This window comes from Myotis lucifugus, unplaced genomic scaffold (genome assembly GCF_000147115.1).
Source record: "Myotis lucifugus unplaced genomic scaffold, Myoluc2.0 scaffold_348, whole genome shotgun sequence".
NCBI classification, from domain to species: domain Eukaryota; kingdom Metazoa; phylum Chordata; class Mammalia; order Chiroptera; family Vespertilionidae; genus Myotis; species Myotis lucifugus.
The window spans coordinates 1,022,724-1,038,772 of NW_005871396.1; the positions used below are offsets into that span (position 1 = coordinate 1,022,724).

At 35.7% G+C, this 16,049-nt stretch overlaps 1 protein-coding gene across 1 annotated transcript in view; it reads right to left on the reverse strand.

Moving 5' to 3' along the window:
* The window catches only part of QKI (QKI, KH domain containing RNA binding), a 97,656-nt gene that overhangs the window by 55,443 nt on the left and 26,164 nt on the right, over positions 1-16,049 (reverse strand). The window contains exon 3 of the mRNA XM_023764793.1: positions 11,027-11,143. Within this exon, the coding sequence (XP_023620561.1) occupies positions 11,027-11,143 (117 nt within the window). The remainder of the gene's footprint in view (positions 1-11,026; positions 11,144-16,049) is intronic.

The following is a 16,049-nucleotide window of genomic DNA, read 5'->3' on the forward strand; positions in this document are numbered from 1 at the left end:
AATGATTCTCTCTCATCATTGATGTTTCTATTTCTCTCTCCCTCTCCCTTCCTCTCTGAAATCAATAAAAATATATTTTAAAAATTAACATATTTTAAAATAAAAAGAACAACAATGTAATATTTTTAAACAGTGACCTTTCATAACCAAAGGAGTAAATATAAAAATAAACTAGCACAGAATAGGATGGGTCACTAGGCTTATGGATTTTTCAGTCTAATAATTTTTCATTAATATGACTGAAATGGATAAGACCGTTCAGTCATATAAATGAAGGTGAAGGCCTGGGGAGAGAGTGGGAGCGGGGTGAGGAGGGGGATTGGTGGAAAAGGGGTCATCTGTAATACTTTTAACAATAAAGATAAATGCCAAAAAATATTTATGTATGAAAAACTTTCCAATCGAAGTTCCTTGGTCAATTGATGCAGAATAATATAACATAAGCAACATTCCACTAGCAATTCTGTCAACAGAAAACTGAGCCCTTTAAAAAGAAAATTTGTTACAGACCACAAAACTGCAAGGTGCTCACATATTCCTTAACTAAACTGACTGCAATCCAATCAAGTCTTAATTTTAAAAGAATCATTAACAGCATCTAGTGATAAAATGGACTCTCCCTTTTCACTGAAACTCATGTCTCATTTCATTAGGCATGGGTAATTAACTCTTCTTGGTATTAGATCTGTGGCAGAGTAATTAGCTCAAGTTTTACAGGTTACTTAAAGTGCTACTTTACTAATGAAAACAAAGGTTTATTGTCAATGGGTACATCTTTTTACCCCTCAAAGAGTGTTTCGCAAAATTTAATAACTGCACTTTAAAATAAATAATAGTACAGTGTTTATTTCTAATCCTTCATATCTTTGTTAATCAATGTGGGCAGTGACTCTACTGTAAGTGTATGGAAACACTATCCAATCTGAAAAAACACTGAATTTTCATGAACTTGTAACCAAATGAACAAAAATGTCAATATTCTAACATAAATTTTATTTTAAAAATATGCACAGCAAAAACAAGAGGGTGAGAAGAGTGGACAGAAGCAGAAGAGAGGACCCCAGGGCTAGTTTACAGTTCTGAGAACCCAGCAGATCATGTGACAAGCTGGTATTTCAACCATTCCAGCCAGTGCTGCTTGGCAGTGTAGCTTCCACGTATAGAAATCAGGATTGTGTGAGAAACAGTTACAGCATTCTAACTGGATAATTTTGCCTGTGACATAAAAAGTTCTAAATCGGTTTAAATTTACATATTTTAGGAATTCCATTTCTGATAAGAAATGTTATTAGATTTTACTTTTTTGAGATGGTCTTTTATTTCAGATTATTTGAAAAGCACTGATTTAAACTACTTTCACTTAAAAAAAAAAAAACAACACAACAAAAGCAAATCAATCACTTGAGGTTGAATGAAATGTCATATCCCATTACACTGAAAAAGAAAGTCTCAAATTACTTGGGAATGAGTTTATAGCTCCAGTAGGATGTCTTTAATACAGTGGGGCCTTGACTTACGAGTATCCCAACTAACGAGTTTTGAGATACTAGCCGTCTCTTGGCTGATTTTTTGCCTTGAGTTGCGAGCTAAAATTCGGGTTACGAGCCAGCTTCAGATACCCCACCGCTAGTTGGCGCAGCGAACTTCACAGTGAACGCCACAACATCAGCCCAGCATCACGTGTCATTGTAATGGTGAAAATTGATTTGACATACGAGTAATTTGAGTTACAAGCTCCGTCACGGAACGAATTAAACTCGTAAGTCAAGGCCCCACTGTACATAAATACTGTAATCAATACGTCAAAGGCTCTAAGGTTCAAGAGAATATATTTGTTTTGAATTTGAAGTAAAATTAAGATCAAAGAATTTAAGTTTCCAAGATAAAGATTTTATCTCAACACAAAGAAGAACTTTCTAGACCAGTGGTCGGCAAATCGCAGCTCACGAGCCACATGCGGCTCTTTGGCCCCTTGAGTGTGGCTCTTCCACAATATACCACGTGCGGGCGCGCACGTACAGTGCGATTGAAACTTCGTGGCCCATGCGCAGAAGTCGGTTTTCGGAAAGGAGACAGACGAAACAAGTCTACAAGACGAGTGTGGATGGGAGAGTTGGAAGGGGTCGACCTCAGCGAATGTACCTCAATGAGATTGAGGACGTTTTTAGCAAAGGCCAGCTTAGCAGTACCCTAATTAAGTTAATAACAATGTACCTACCTATATAGTTCACGTTTAAAAAATTTGGCTCTCAAAAGAAATTTCAATCGTTGTACTGTTGATATTTGGCTCTGGTGACTAATGAGTTTGCCGATCACTGTTCTAGACAAAGCTAAGGCCTAGTCACTTGCCTGCGGCCTTCATTCAGTCTCTTCTGACTGCAAAGGAGGTATACGAGGGAGAAATAGAAAGGAGAGGGAAAGCCCACCAGTTTGGCTCAGTGGTTGGGCATCAACCTATAAACCAGGAGGTCATGGCTTCATTCCTGGTCAGAGCACAGGCCTGGGTTTTGGGCTGGATCCCTGGTAGGTGTGCAGGAGACAGTTGATCCATGATTCTCTCTCATCACTGATGTTTCTCTCTCTTTCTCCCTCTCCCTTCCTCTCTCTAAAGTCAATTTTAAAAAAAAATAATAATAAAGTAGAGGAAAAAAACCATTCCTCATAGGGTTATAAGAGAATCAAGTCTTAATGCCTGGCCCAAGGCATAAATTATAGATGACTACTTCTCCCCTACACTTCTATGATGATACTCGTTATGAACCACTCAGTAAAACTGAAGAATTTCTAAGTTCTGTGCTTCATATGAGGAATCCTAGCTGAAAAAAGGGTATGTAATCTAATAGAAAATCATATTACTTTTCCTCTTGAAAACATTTTAAATAGTAATTAGTATCTTAGGCCCAACTAGAAATTTATTATGATTATAATGTACCTTAAGCCCTGTTACAATAATACCATTTCAACTATGTCTAACCATTATATTAAATGGGCTTGATGGGGAAAATAGCAACATATTACAAGTAAATGACTAACTAGGAAACCAGAGATGGTTGCAATGTTCACAAGAGCAATGACCTTGGATCGATCTCTCTTTCTCTCTCCTCTCTCTCTCTCTCTCTCTCTCTCTCACACACACACACACACACACACACACACACACTGATGGAATAGATTCTTAAACAATGTCTTTAACATCTCATAAAACAGAAAAGTTTAAATCTGTTGGAGAATCTGTTAAATTGATTGCTCATGGTAATGCAAAATAAGAGCCCTTAGAAATAGGAATTTAGCCCTACCTAGCAAAATGACATATTGTAATAGCACTTCTAGAATTCTAACCAAAATATAATCTAGCAAATACAGGTAAAGATGTACATATGAAGCTATTCAAGGCAGCACTCTGCCTATGTTTAACAACAAAGCCTAGAATCAATTCAAATGTCCATTAACAGGGGAATACTGAAATAATTCATGGTATATCCACACAATCGGATATGGTGAAGTTATTAAAAGGAATAAAACTATTTTTATATACTCCCAATTAAGTGATCTCAACAATATACCATTAAGTAAATATATACTCAGCAAGGTGTAGGAAAGTATAGAATACATAATGATCTATGAAAAAAGAGAAACTACACACATACAATACACAATTGTCATACTTCTGTAACTTTACATAAAAAAAAAAAGAAATGGAAGGCTAAACCAAAAACTACATTAAAAATTTACACAAACGGCACAGGGGGAAATAAATAAAGCAACCAGAAATAAAAGCTAAACTTCTCTGAAAATTTCCTACATTATACGTTTGACTTGGAAACCATTGTAAATGTTACAAGTAATAGAAGAATAATTTAAGCAATTCTTAAAACTGAAAACCAGGTGCAACAAATGAGCTTACCTGTGCCCATATGATGGCCGAACTTATACAACAATAGCTACTGTTTTCAAACACAGTAATTTGTCTCTCATGTGTACGAGCTGCTGCCCTGGCTGCTGTGCTGGTTGGCTGGGCTTCCGTACACTAAGAGGCCCTGGGTCTGGTTTCTGGTTGGGGCACAAACCTGGGTTGCAGGTTCCATCCCTATCGATGTGTCCCTCTCCCCCCCCCCCCCCTCTCAATTCAATTAAAGAAAAAACAACCAAAGAAAGTAACAAAAACTGCAGAAAATTTCCCCCTGACAGTGCTGTTGGCTAGTGTCCTTATTGTAATTCTGGCATGTTTTGTGTATTTTAGAATAAAAGTAAATGAATCATTAGGAACCAGGATTTTCAGTGTGATGGAAAGACAACACAGTTAAAAAGATCACTTAAATAAAATACTGTGAACTTGGTTTCGAATAAGAATGAATGTGTAGAAATGTATCTATATTCCTGTGTGTGACTGTGTGTGTATGAATCTCCTCTCTCTGTGCTGAAAGGGTCTACAAATAATGAGCATAGCTACAGCCCCGAGTGCAACCTCTAAATGCTATTTCCACTAACAGTACCAAGGCTTCTTAAAGAAATGGCTGACTCTAGTTCTGGAGAAGAAATAGTAAAAGGCGAGCATGGACTATGGTAGTACTCCAGAAAGCAAAGTTACTAGCCACAACTACTACAAGTGTGTCAAAAGGACTGAGGTGAACTGGAAGAGATGCCCACAGGCCAAACATCATAATTAGTTAAAAACATTAATTGCAAAGAACTGAAACACATCAAAACTGTTTCAATGCATTCAGAATGATACTCAAAAGAAAACACTCTTTTCACCTTTGCAGGGTTCCTAGGAACCAACTCTCTATTTTAAAACTAGTGAATAGGAACTGAGCATTTATTCAGCCTTTCCTATGAAAGTAAATCTTGCTGGTAGGAATGAAGAAAACAGGATATAGCTATTTTGTAACTCCTTCTGAAAAAGAGCCTAAGAAACAATCACCAATGATTGCTAAAATCAGAGAGGAAACTGGATCTTATGTGCCAACACCACAACACTGCTTGTGAAATATTCTTCAGAAAGGGAGAAAATGAGGAAGGGAGGGCAGGAGATCTGACTGCGGGGAAAACTTCCTTACTACCATTTACAAGGAATACAGGGAACAGTGTTAAACACCACCACGAACATGCAATCAGCTCCGGACAAAGAGCTCAGCGCCTCTACAAATAAACTGCAAAGAGAAATGGGGCCGAGGGGGAGAATGACATTAAGAGACCTATCAATCAACTGCTATGTCATCTATAGCCCTCATTTGAACGCCATTCAAACAAACTTTTTTAAATGCACATTTATGAGACAGGAAGAAACTGAACACTGACTAGGTATTTGATGACATAAAGAAAATGTGATAAAAAAAACAAACACAATAACAAAGAGCCTTTCTATTTTAGAAACTAATAAAATATTTACAAATGAAATTATGTTTGGAATTTACTCCCCAAATCATCTGGGGGAATGGAAGGGGGAGTGAGGGCACACATGGAAAGAGACAGGCAATGCTGACACTGGGTGATGAATAAATATTATTTAAAATTTACCATGATGAAAGTTTTTAAAACAAACTATACCTTTGCTAAAAGAAAACTAAGTATTCAGAGATAAATACAACAGGCTATTTGGAAACATGCTTATACTTGATGTTGTGTCATATTGATCACAGCCACTTTAGTATGTCCACCAAAAACTTGTGCTTCCTATCACCCAGCACAAAGTCTTAAGACATTCTAAAGCTCAACTATTTGGTGAATTGACACAGGACAGAATAGAGCTGCAGGAGAAAACGCTAATGATAAAGCATCATGTATAATATGATACACATCCAATAGCACATGTGAACATGCATATAACTTCATGAAGAACAATCTACAAGAAGACATACCAAAACAGTCAACAAGAGTAGCATCTAGAGCAGTGGTTCCCAACATGGGGACACGCCCCCTCCCAGGGAGGGGGCAATTTGAGAATGAGTTATTAACAGTAAATTTTTTGCATTTCTTATGGTTCTAGAGGCCTCATATACAGCATATAAATATATATTGTGATATATTTATGCATTTCAGTTCTCTATTATGTTTTAAAACTATTTGCTATTTTTCATACCATTTCATTTTTTTTTTAACAATTTCTTAGTGTTTTCTTCCTCAGTGCTTCAACTGTTCATTCTTTTATTTTTCTCTTTCATGGATGCCATGTTCTTTAGAAGCTTGTTTAGACCAAGTCAATGGCCTTTTAGGCTTTCTCCATGTGAACAGGAGTTCACTTTTTGAATAAGAATTGTATGTCACAGGGCGGGGGGGGGGGGGATTCAGGATTTTAGAGATGCTTAGGTGGGGGATGGCCAAAAACAGGTTGGGAACCACTGATCTAGAGAGAAAGGATCAGGTACAGTTAATTTTTTTTCAGATCATTTGTGCTTTTAAACTTTCCTAAAAATATCACGTATCAAAATAAATATTAACCATAAAAAATAGAAATGTGAGATATTTAAGAAAATGTATAATATACATATATGAAAAATAGCATGTAAAATGATATTAAAAAGTCTACTTATGTTTACAATGATAAAATATGCCTTCTCTAACATTTCATAAATCATATTCCACAAAACAATGTACTTTCTCAAGAAGTTATAGAAACATCTCTTAAAAAAGAGACTCTATGGGTAAATATATTTAGGAAACAAATGTAAAGTTAAAAACTGAATTAAATTCAAAGCCCAAATCTCATGAGAATAACTTGTAGAGTCTGAACGTCTCATGTGTTTGAATTTTGTGCAGTTGTTATTTAGAAACAAGGGGCTGGGTAAGTTACTTCTCCTCCTTACGCCTCCATGGCTGGAAGCGTAAAACTATCTTCTGAGGCTGTTGATGGTGTGAATAAGACACTACACACTGTGCAGCAGCAGCTACCATCTGGCACTGGGATTAGCAGCCCTGAAGGGCCATCTGACCCTCGGAGTGCACATTCCTTCACTTCAAGCACAGAGCTCTCACTGGAATTGCTGAGTCTCACTGGGAGTTTCCAGAAGACACAACATTTGACTGAACTGGCTTTAATCAACTGTACACATTTCACCCATCAACACCGTTGGCCAACACAGGCATGGCTTCTTAGCTCCTCCTGTTTATGACAGGGGGTCTCAGAAAACTAATGGATGTGGATAAGAAAAGTCTCCAAAGTGTTCCCGACGAAGACCATTCCTAAAGATTTCCAACGGTGTACTTCATTTACCACTGTAGTAACTGTTCTCCACAATAATTCATCCAGGATCTAATTGTGTACACATCAGTCTTCCATTCTAATGACGCATGTTTTCATCTGCTACACTAGTTTCGACTGCCACCTGTTTTTTGAAGGTGACCATTCTTTCGACATTTTCCCACAGCCCTTCATGCGGCCCCTGCAAAAACTACACACACACACACACAAAAACCCTACAAAAAAAATCAATCGTATTCTGTCCTCAAAATTACTTCTCTAGCACCTCTAATCTGTTCAAGTATTTGTTTCCCATCAGTAAACAAGGGATTAAATCCTGTCTAAAGGAAGGATTTCTGAAAATAAAAAGAATGATGCACAGAAAATTTTCAAAATATATTATCACTGAGGGAATAAACAAAAAGCTTATTTGTGGTCCCAAAAAGGAACCACACTGACTTCCTAGTTAAAGTTTAGAGGACTCAATATTTAAGTTCTTCTAATATTTCTTAGGTTGATTTCACTCTTAGAAATGGCTTATAATTAGAAGATTAGGTTCAAATTTTGACTGCTACCTTTTTGGCAGCTGACCTTTAGCAAATTACTCAACCACCTTGAGCCTCAGTTTCCTCACCTACAAAATGGAAATAATAAAACTCAGATCAATTCAATATGTGTAAAGTACTTAGAATAATTCATGATACAGAGTATACTATAATTCAAAAGGACTATCCATAAGACACTGGCTTCCACTGGCAGACCCCGTTACCATATACTTAATGACAGAGACAAGCCCGGTCCACCTGCTGAAGATGAGCAGTGCCCCATGTTGGCTGGCACAGACAAGCTTCCACGCCTCTCATGAAGTCTGAGTGCAGTTCCTGCTCTTAAGTTTCATTTTATTCAAAATCAATGCTATTGTGGCCATCAATACTACTAAAGTAATATCAATCCAAGAGAATAAAGTTTGAAGTGGCATATTCATTCCATTGCTTCAAACCAGCAGCTTAGAAAGATACAGGACTATCTTCCCAACAGAATTAAAGCACATAGGGTTTATAATTTTCTCTATTTACAAAATATTTTATGGGGACCTGGAGCGTCAGGGCAGGAGGGCATCTATGCCTCCATGTATTACCTGAATGAAACATGTATTCCTTCCCAGATAGTTTTTTCCAGGTCCTACCATGTGGCAGGCATTCATCAAACACCGGAGAAAATACTCCATAAATACTGAGTTTACCAGACGAGTAAAGGATTTCATCTCCTTGTGACTCAGATCAATAAATAGCATTTCAATCATAAGAAATAAAATGATATTTAATCTCTAGCTTTCTTCACTTGGCATAAATTGACAACTCTACAGGAAAAAAAAAGTAGTCAATGGACTTTCCTTTGAAGTACCAGAAATATACCTCAACCAGGCTTATTCTTTACATCAATACCTCTTTTTGTCTCCATCTGTTTGTCATTGTCTTTTTTCAAAATAACAGGCAACAAACAAACAGTAGTACTTTCCATTTTGACTTTACTATTATTAACATTTTTAACAGCTCAATAAATAAACTACAGCATAACCCAAGAAGATCTGGTTAATTTATTATGTGTAATCAATTTAAATTAAGATTATATAAAGCACTCCTAGCATTCTAAATCTATAAATTCTTCACAGAATTCACATACGCTAATACTGAACATAATGGAAGCCATTCCAATTAACTTGATATGCCCAAGGTATGTTCACCTGTAGCTTTTAATAAAACTAAAAATGTAATCTATAGCCAATTTTTGGTGTCCTATTTTAATATTACCCTGCATGTACATTCTGTAAGCTTTAATAAATTTTAGTAGACAATAGTACAAATTAAAAATAAATAAAATGTGTGAATTTGCTTCTACTTGAGGTTAAGAACAAAGTAGACAAGACAGGATATGGACACACCACCCGGAGACACAGAATAGAAAAGCCATGAGAATACAGGACATTCAAAGGTCACAAAACAGCAAGTGCTGTCATTTCCAGAGTTTAAAAAACTAAACCTATGAGTTTAAACACAAAATGTACTATCAAACAGTGTTAGCTAAACTTATCAAGAACAATGATTAACATTAATTGATCACTTACTATACACTGAAACACAGTTCCTAGTGTTTTAGAACTAATTGAACTCTCACAACCACCATAAGAGATAAGTGACATTACTAGTCCCACTTTACAAACCATGAAGAGATTAATCTGTCCAACAAAACCGAAGTGACAGAACCAGGATTCACACCTAAGTGATCTGGCTGCAGAACTCACTCTCCTAACCATTCTGTTCTTCTGCCAAAGAGAGCAGAAAATGCTTTTCAGGCTACAAGTTCAATCCTAGTTACACAGACTCATCGCGTCTCACTACACACTTGTAAGCTCTTGTCCACAGTGTCTATGTGTGCACCAGTGCCATAAGCGCAGGACATTACTACAGAATTAACAGAAGCGGAGAAGAGGAAAAAACATGTTTTGTTAACTGCCTGGTAACAGTAGCTTTTTAAACTAGCAGAAACAATCACCTTTTGGTGAAGATTTATTTGTCCTCAGTTGTGGAGGTTTCATCTCCTTGTGACCAGGCTATGAAAGTAGCACCACTTAATGCCCATGCAACCCTAAGTGCAAGCGTGGGAACCAAAACTGCATGGCAACACAAAAATGCATGTCACCTAATTGAATCAGAATCTAGAATCTAATACTTAAGATCCTAATAAAATGTCTTAAATACATCTAAATATACTGAAGAGGAACTCACAAGCTTGCCTCAAAGTATCTTTAAACTCAGATGACAAAAAAAAAAAAGCTATAAGATTAAAAGATAATATCAGTGAGGATTTTTTTACCCCCAACTTTTTAGCTACTATTTTATCTACAGGGAGAAAAGAGTGATTGAGATTTGGTCAATGAGAAAGCTTAAACAAAACGAGGTGGGAAGCTCAGAAAAGCAGCGTATCAGCATCAAGTGAGAATACCTTTTAGGTCTGGTGTTGGTTCCATGAGCTCCACAAAGCAATTCAATGCACATACTGCAACATAAGCTGACCACAGGTGTCATTTGATAGCCCTCTCGAGGCAATATGTTAAAAAAATCAAAACAACAAAAAACAACAACCCTTCCTAACAATAAGTTTCATCAATTGGCAATAAAATCTAGGTTATTTAAAAAAAATAAGTCAAACATTTTTTACACAAATAAAAAATCAAAAGTATTCACTCGACAAAAGGAAACTAGGCAAATAAAACCTCCCTAAAAACAGTATTTAAAGTAGATAGTTAGGTCTTTATTAATTAAACTAGAAAAACAAGAGGTAGAAAGAAAAACAAAAACCAGACACAATATACTTTAAAGTAAAATGTCTAGAAATCTTGTGATCAACACAGAATGTTGATGAAACCAAACTGAGGCTAGTTAAAAGCCTTCTTTTTCTGTTTACTAATTCTACAAATGATTTGACATACATGCAAACTTATTTATTTGACTGTTCTCATATAAATCTCAAACATTTTAGATTTCCCAAAGTTTTAGTTACATACTTTTATATATACAACATTACAGTTTGACTAATTCCCAAATTGGAAGCTCCTGGATTATAAAGACCAAAGTAAGTTAACAAGACGGACTGAGTGATAATTTAGTTGGCTAAATAAAAAATGATAATTAGCAGGGCAAAATCATGACACCACCTTTAAAATGTTCATGCTTCTGACATGAAATAATGTGTAGTGCTTTATACACAAAAGACCTGATATTTTATTAGAATGCAAAAGTTTAATTAAATTATTCACAGAAAGACTTGCCTCCATTTTTAAAAACTTACCTTCTTTTTATCCCTCATTGAGCCTTTGCCCCGGACCATAATTTTACATCCCGTTTCTGCTTCAAGCTGTTTAGCTGTAAGTCCTCTAGGTCCAAGGATTCTCCCAACAAAATTAAACTGGGGGGAAAAAAAGTCATCATACATTATTCTCTTGCTTGAATTTATAGATATTAAAATTATTTTAAAATACATATTTACTTGCTCAAATGAAATACTTTTTAATAGTAAGTTGAAATAAATTAAGAGTCCTTATAAATTTCTTGCCAAGTTTGGGGGAGGGGTGTTATAATAGCTCAATGTTTAGCAATAAATTTTCATATGTATTAATACAAATTATAAATTAGGAACAATACATTTGCCTGAAAAAGATACTACACTGAACTGTCCATTAACATGTAATCTAAACCAAAGCATGTAACAAAATCTTAGATACCACACAAGAATGCGAATGTCTTTTACAAAACTCTGTAATGATGGTGTTCAGGGAACTGTTCATTATGTTAAATAATATTTGTTGTTGTTTTTTTAACTAAAATCCTTGGGGAAAATTCTTATTACTTATCTAACGAGCTATACTTTCTCTCAAGCAACTGTTCAGAGACCATATTTTTGGGCTGCCTGTCAGAACTCTACTCTGGTGGCCAAATTTGGATTCCACCCTATACTAAACATTTAAGTCTTGAAAGTAAATGCTTTTTCATCACATTCCTTACAAGTTTTATACCTATACACTTATTTTCTTTTTCCCATTTCTACCTTTAACTTATACTATTTTTGCAAGGAGGCTTAACTCTTTTCATGGACAGGGGAGTGATAAAAATAATTGCATAAATAAAGAATTAGCATCCCTCAACAGAAACTTCTAGCCTTCATATACAGAAGTTTATCTTTCAAAGGGAGAGTGGAGGAAGCAAGACATAGATTAACTCTGAAAACTGAAAAGTAAATTTTCCTCACTCACATATAGTCTGCATATGAGATAAAATACCATCACTTCCACAAAAATCCAAAGGTAATGATTCGTATGCATACAGCTTCCTATTTTTTCCTTGCTTATGAGCCACTGCTGGCACGTCATTACATAAAGTCATATGCTAGCAGTCACTGCTCTCAAGGCTTAGCTAGGGCCCTTCTTCAGTCTTCTGTGCCTCCATGGCTCTTACTCCGCTCACGAAGTTGCTGACCAGCATCCCCACATCCTAAGTGACGCACAAATGAAAGATGGGTGGTGCATGAGGACGGCTGGAAAAGTCCTCTCTTCCCTCAGATTTTGATACAACGTTTTCCATCCGAGGTTGAGACTGTCCTCTAAGCACTTGATCTAGCTCTACAAGCTCCCCAATTCTGAAATGTGCCTGATCCACCTCTACATACTATCCCTTATCCCTACTAGTTCCCCAGCAGAGAGTACTTCACCTCTTTACCCGACCTAAAGCCCTGCACTCTCATCCACCTAACTGTTGCTCCCTTGAAGGTACCCCTTTTCCTCTTCTTGCCACTTTTAAGATTTCCTCTTCTGCTGGAACCATGGAATTAGAATTATATAGAAAAAGACTTCACCACAGCTAAATAATCCTTACAGTTATTACTTATTAATAAGCAATGTTTTAAAAGCAGTCAAAACCAACATATTACATCTATAACACAAAATTTTTGTAACCTTAAAAATGAACCAATTTTTATTACCCAAGAACAACAAAGCTCAAGTGTATTAAAGTGCATACCACTGGGATTCTAATACAGTAGAAACTGTCAAGGTCATCCTCAGAATATTGTAAGCAGAGAATGAAAAAATTAATCATAGCAGCTGCTTTGTCTACTGCAGCCAATTTAATATCATTTGCCTTGCATTAAAATTCATTGTGTTGATTTATCATGCTAGTTCTGCAGCTTCATGCAATTAAAACAATGTCACAACACATTCAAAAATAATAATTTCATACAGCCGGGGCTAACTGCAACTTTAAACACCCAAATAAGAACAAGAGAGAAAAAAGACATTCATTAGCCCTACATTTTAAGTACAGACCTTTCCATGACTCAACTACATTTATGCCTAAAGAAGAGGTTAACAACAATTATGTCTAGTGTTATTCACTGATGCTCACTTCATTTTAAATAGAATCAATAGATTTCTACCAATGACAATATAAAGAAGCATTATGGTAAGTTTTTCCATTAACCTTTTAAGATATCTACAATTAAGATAAAACTTCCTGTGACAGGCTATCAAAACAGGTAACTAATAAAAAAATGAATCACCAAAAGCATTTCAATGAAACACTTTTAAGAAATGTTAAAGAGTAACTTCTGCTTAAAACTTTGGAATATTCTATAAAAATATGCATTTCTTTGGGTTATTTTCTACAGATTAGTAATGTTTCTAAATAGTGTGTCTAGTATTTCTAAAGTGAATTTTAGTTAGATACCTTACAAACCTTACATTGTATCACTTAAGTGACATAACAGGTATGAAACACACACATGTATATTTGTTGATGAAGCCTTTTACTTTAGCAAATGACAAAAAAAAAAAAAAAATGAACCACTTCAAGTGTAATCAACACCAGCGAGCCTATCTTATGGAAGTGTGTAAGATGAGAGAAGAGTTATGGCTATTTAGCAGTACCACAGGTCCTCAAATAACATCATCTTGTTCAATGTTGTTTCTCTGTAACATTGATGAGATACCTTAGGAACTTACCACTTTTTTATATCAATTAACCTATGGTAAAAATTGGTTTCATTATTCCTTATTTTGCTTAAAGTCACAGAACCTATGGATAACATTAAGTGAAGACTATTCAACTGTTTTTAATTAAAAGTACCAGAATGAATATATCAAAATGTCTTCATCTGGGGGAGACAAATGTCTTATTCCTTTTTCTACCTTCAAATTAATTCTAGATAAGCAACCAAATATGTCTTCTTATGCTACCTAATAATTAGTATAGAAATCATTTTGCAAAACTGTTCACATATATGTGAACTTTATACACATCTTCTGTTGGCTATGCAAGAACAGGCACCAGCAGCTTAAAGGGGGAAAACAGTAACCAGTAATAACCAGAACCGGACATCTGTGAATTTAGAGATCCTAAATCATGACAAATCATCTTTTGAGTATAAACATAATTGGGAAAGAATCTAAAACCATTTTTTTTTAATCAGGTGAATAAGAAAATATCCTCTAGTCTAGAAGCTATATAACAAGTCTTTGGGGAAAAATTACCTAGACAACTAAAATAAAAATATGAGGCAATAAAAGCCAACAAGAGTTTTATGACATAAGTATATGACAATATATATGACAGTTCAAGATACAAACTCTTATTACACACAAAACCCTTTAAAAGATTCTAAACTTCTTTTCAGACCTTTATTTTGCTACCACCTTTCTGTTCAGACACATAAGCAATTCACTGTTCTCTGTAACACCTTCTTCTGTCCTTCCTTCTCCCCAACCATGTCAAATGTCTCTCATTACACAATACTGAGCTCACGTTTCTTCTGTGATTTCCTTGTTATTCTCACCTCTAGACCAGTGGTCGCCAACCTTTCGGACCCCACAGATGATCAGTGGTCCGCGGACCACCGGTTGGCGACCTCTGCTCTAGACAGTTGTACTTTTTCTTCTCCTCCTCCACAGTGACCATCTCAGAGTGCTTTGTATCCAGCCTCAATGAGCCCCTATCACATGGAATGCCAAGATCTGTGGCAGGCCATTCCCAAGTCAGGAACCAGCACCTGATTTTTTAATTTATTTTTACACTTCACAGTACCTCACACAACATACAGCACATAGAAGAAACTAATATTTGTTCAAATTGTTGAATGATACAACTTAAAAAATGTCCACAGAAATCATAAGTTTTTTTTTCATCCACTAGTAATAAATCACTCACTAAGTCATATGCAGCACAAGAACTCTTAATACATTTCAGAAATTTCTCAAATGGTTAAGCCTGGCTGACTGATCTCAGGATAAATTCCAAATGACATATAATGTCATAAAAACAAAACTATGATTTCCACTTTCTATTTCAATACAGAAATATCATGAGTACAAAGACCATGTCACTCTCTATTTCTTAGGTATTGAGTAAGTAGAAGTATGTTTTATTAATGAGTGTTCCGGTATGAGCCAGGTTCTAATGCTTGGCAACTCTACATGCATTAAGTCCCTTAATGAGGGTAACCCTGGAAGGCAGTTACCATTATAATCTATATTTAATACATGACAGGTTACAAAAGTAGCCCAAATCCTAGAACACCTAGATTAATCAGCATAGTATAATACCTTTCTCCTAAAGACCGTAAACCTATACCCTGGTCGCATCAGAACTCACATTCAGTTTTCTCATTCTTGTTGCTCATTCAAAATGTTTAATAGAAAGCTTATAAAAACTTTTGCCTGGCCTCCTGCAGCCGATCAAATGATTTTCTCTCATCACTGATGTTCCTATTTCTCTTAGAAAAAAGAACTAGAAAAAAAAAACAACCCTCTTCAGATTCAGTTATTGTTTTTGTAATGTCTTCTTTACCTACATCCCATAATATATCATTACACTATTTCTATGTAACCACACCGTGCCATTCTCAGTATTTTCATCTGTCTTTATGGATTGGGATCACTGTCTTCATAAGCATCATACACATCCTTTTTATCTTAATTGAGCCATTTATATGAATATTCCAATGACAAATATGTATAACTTCAAAAAAGAGAAAGGAGAATATGATTATTTAATTCAAGATTGAGCTTACAAGTGTCACCTCAGACCCAGAATATAAGTCAAGGAGATGAAATATGTGTTCTACCGCTTTTTTGCATAGTGCGTAAGCTCTCTGAAATTGATTTCCTAAGTTTTGCTGCATAAATATTACCTGCCTCACACATTGCTACAAAATTGCTTTGCTTCTGTAAACTGCTTTTTTGCAAATCAGGTTCCTCATTCCAAACCCTGGGATGTAATCAATACCTTTGTGATCTTTGCCTATATAAACCTGGTGTTGCGGCCAT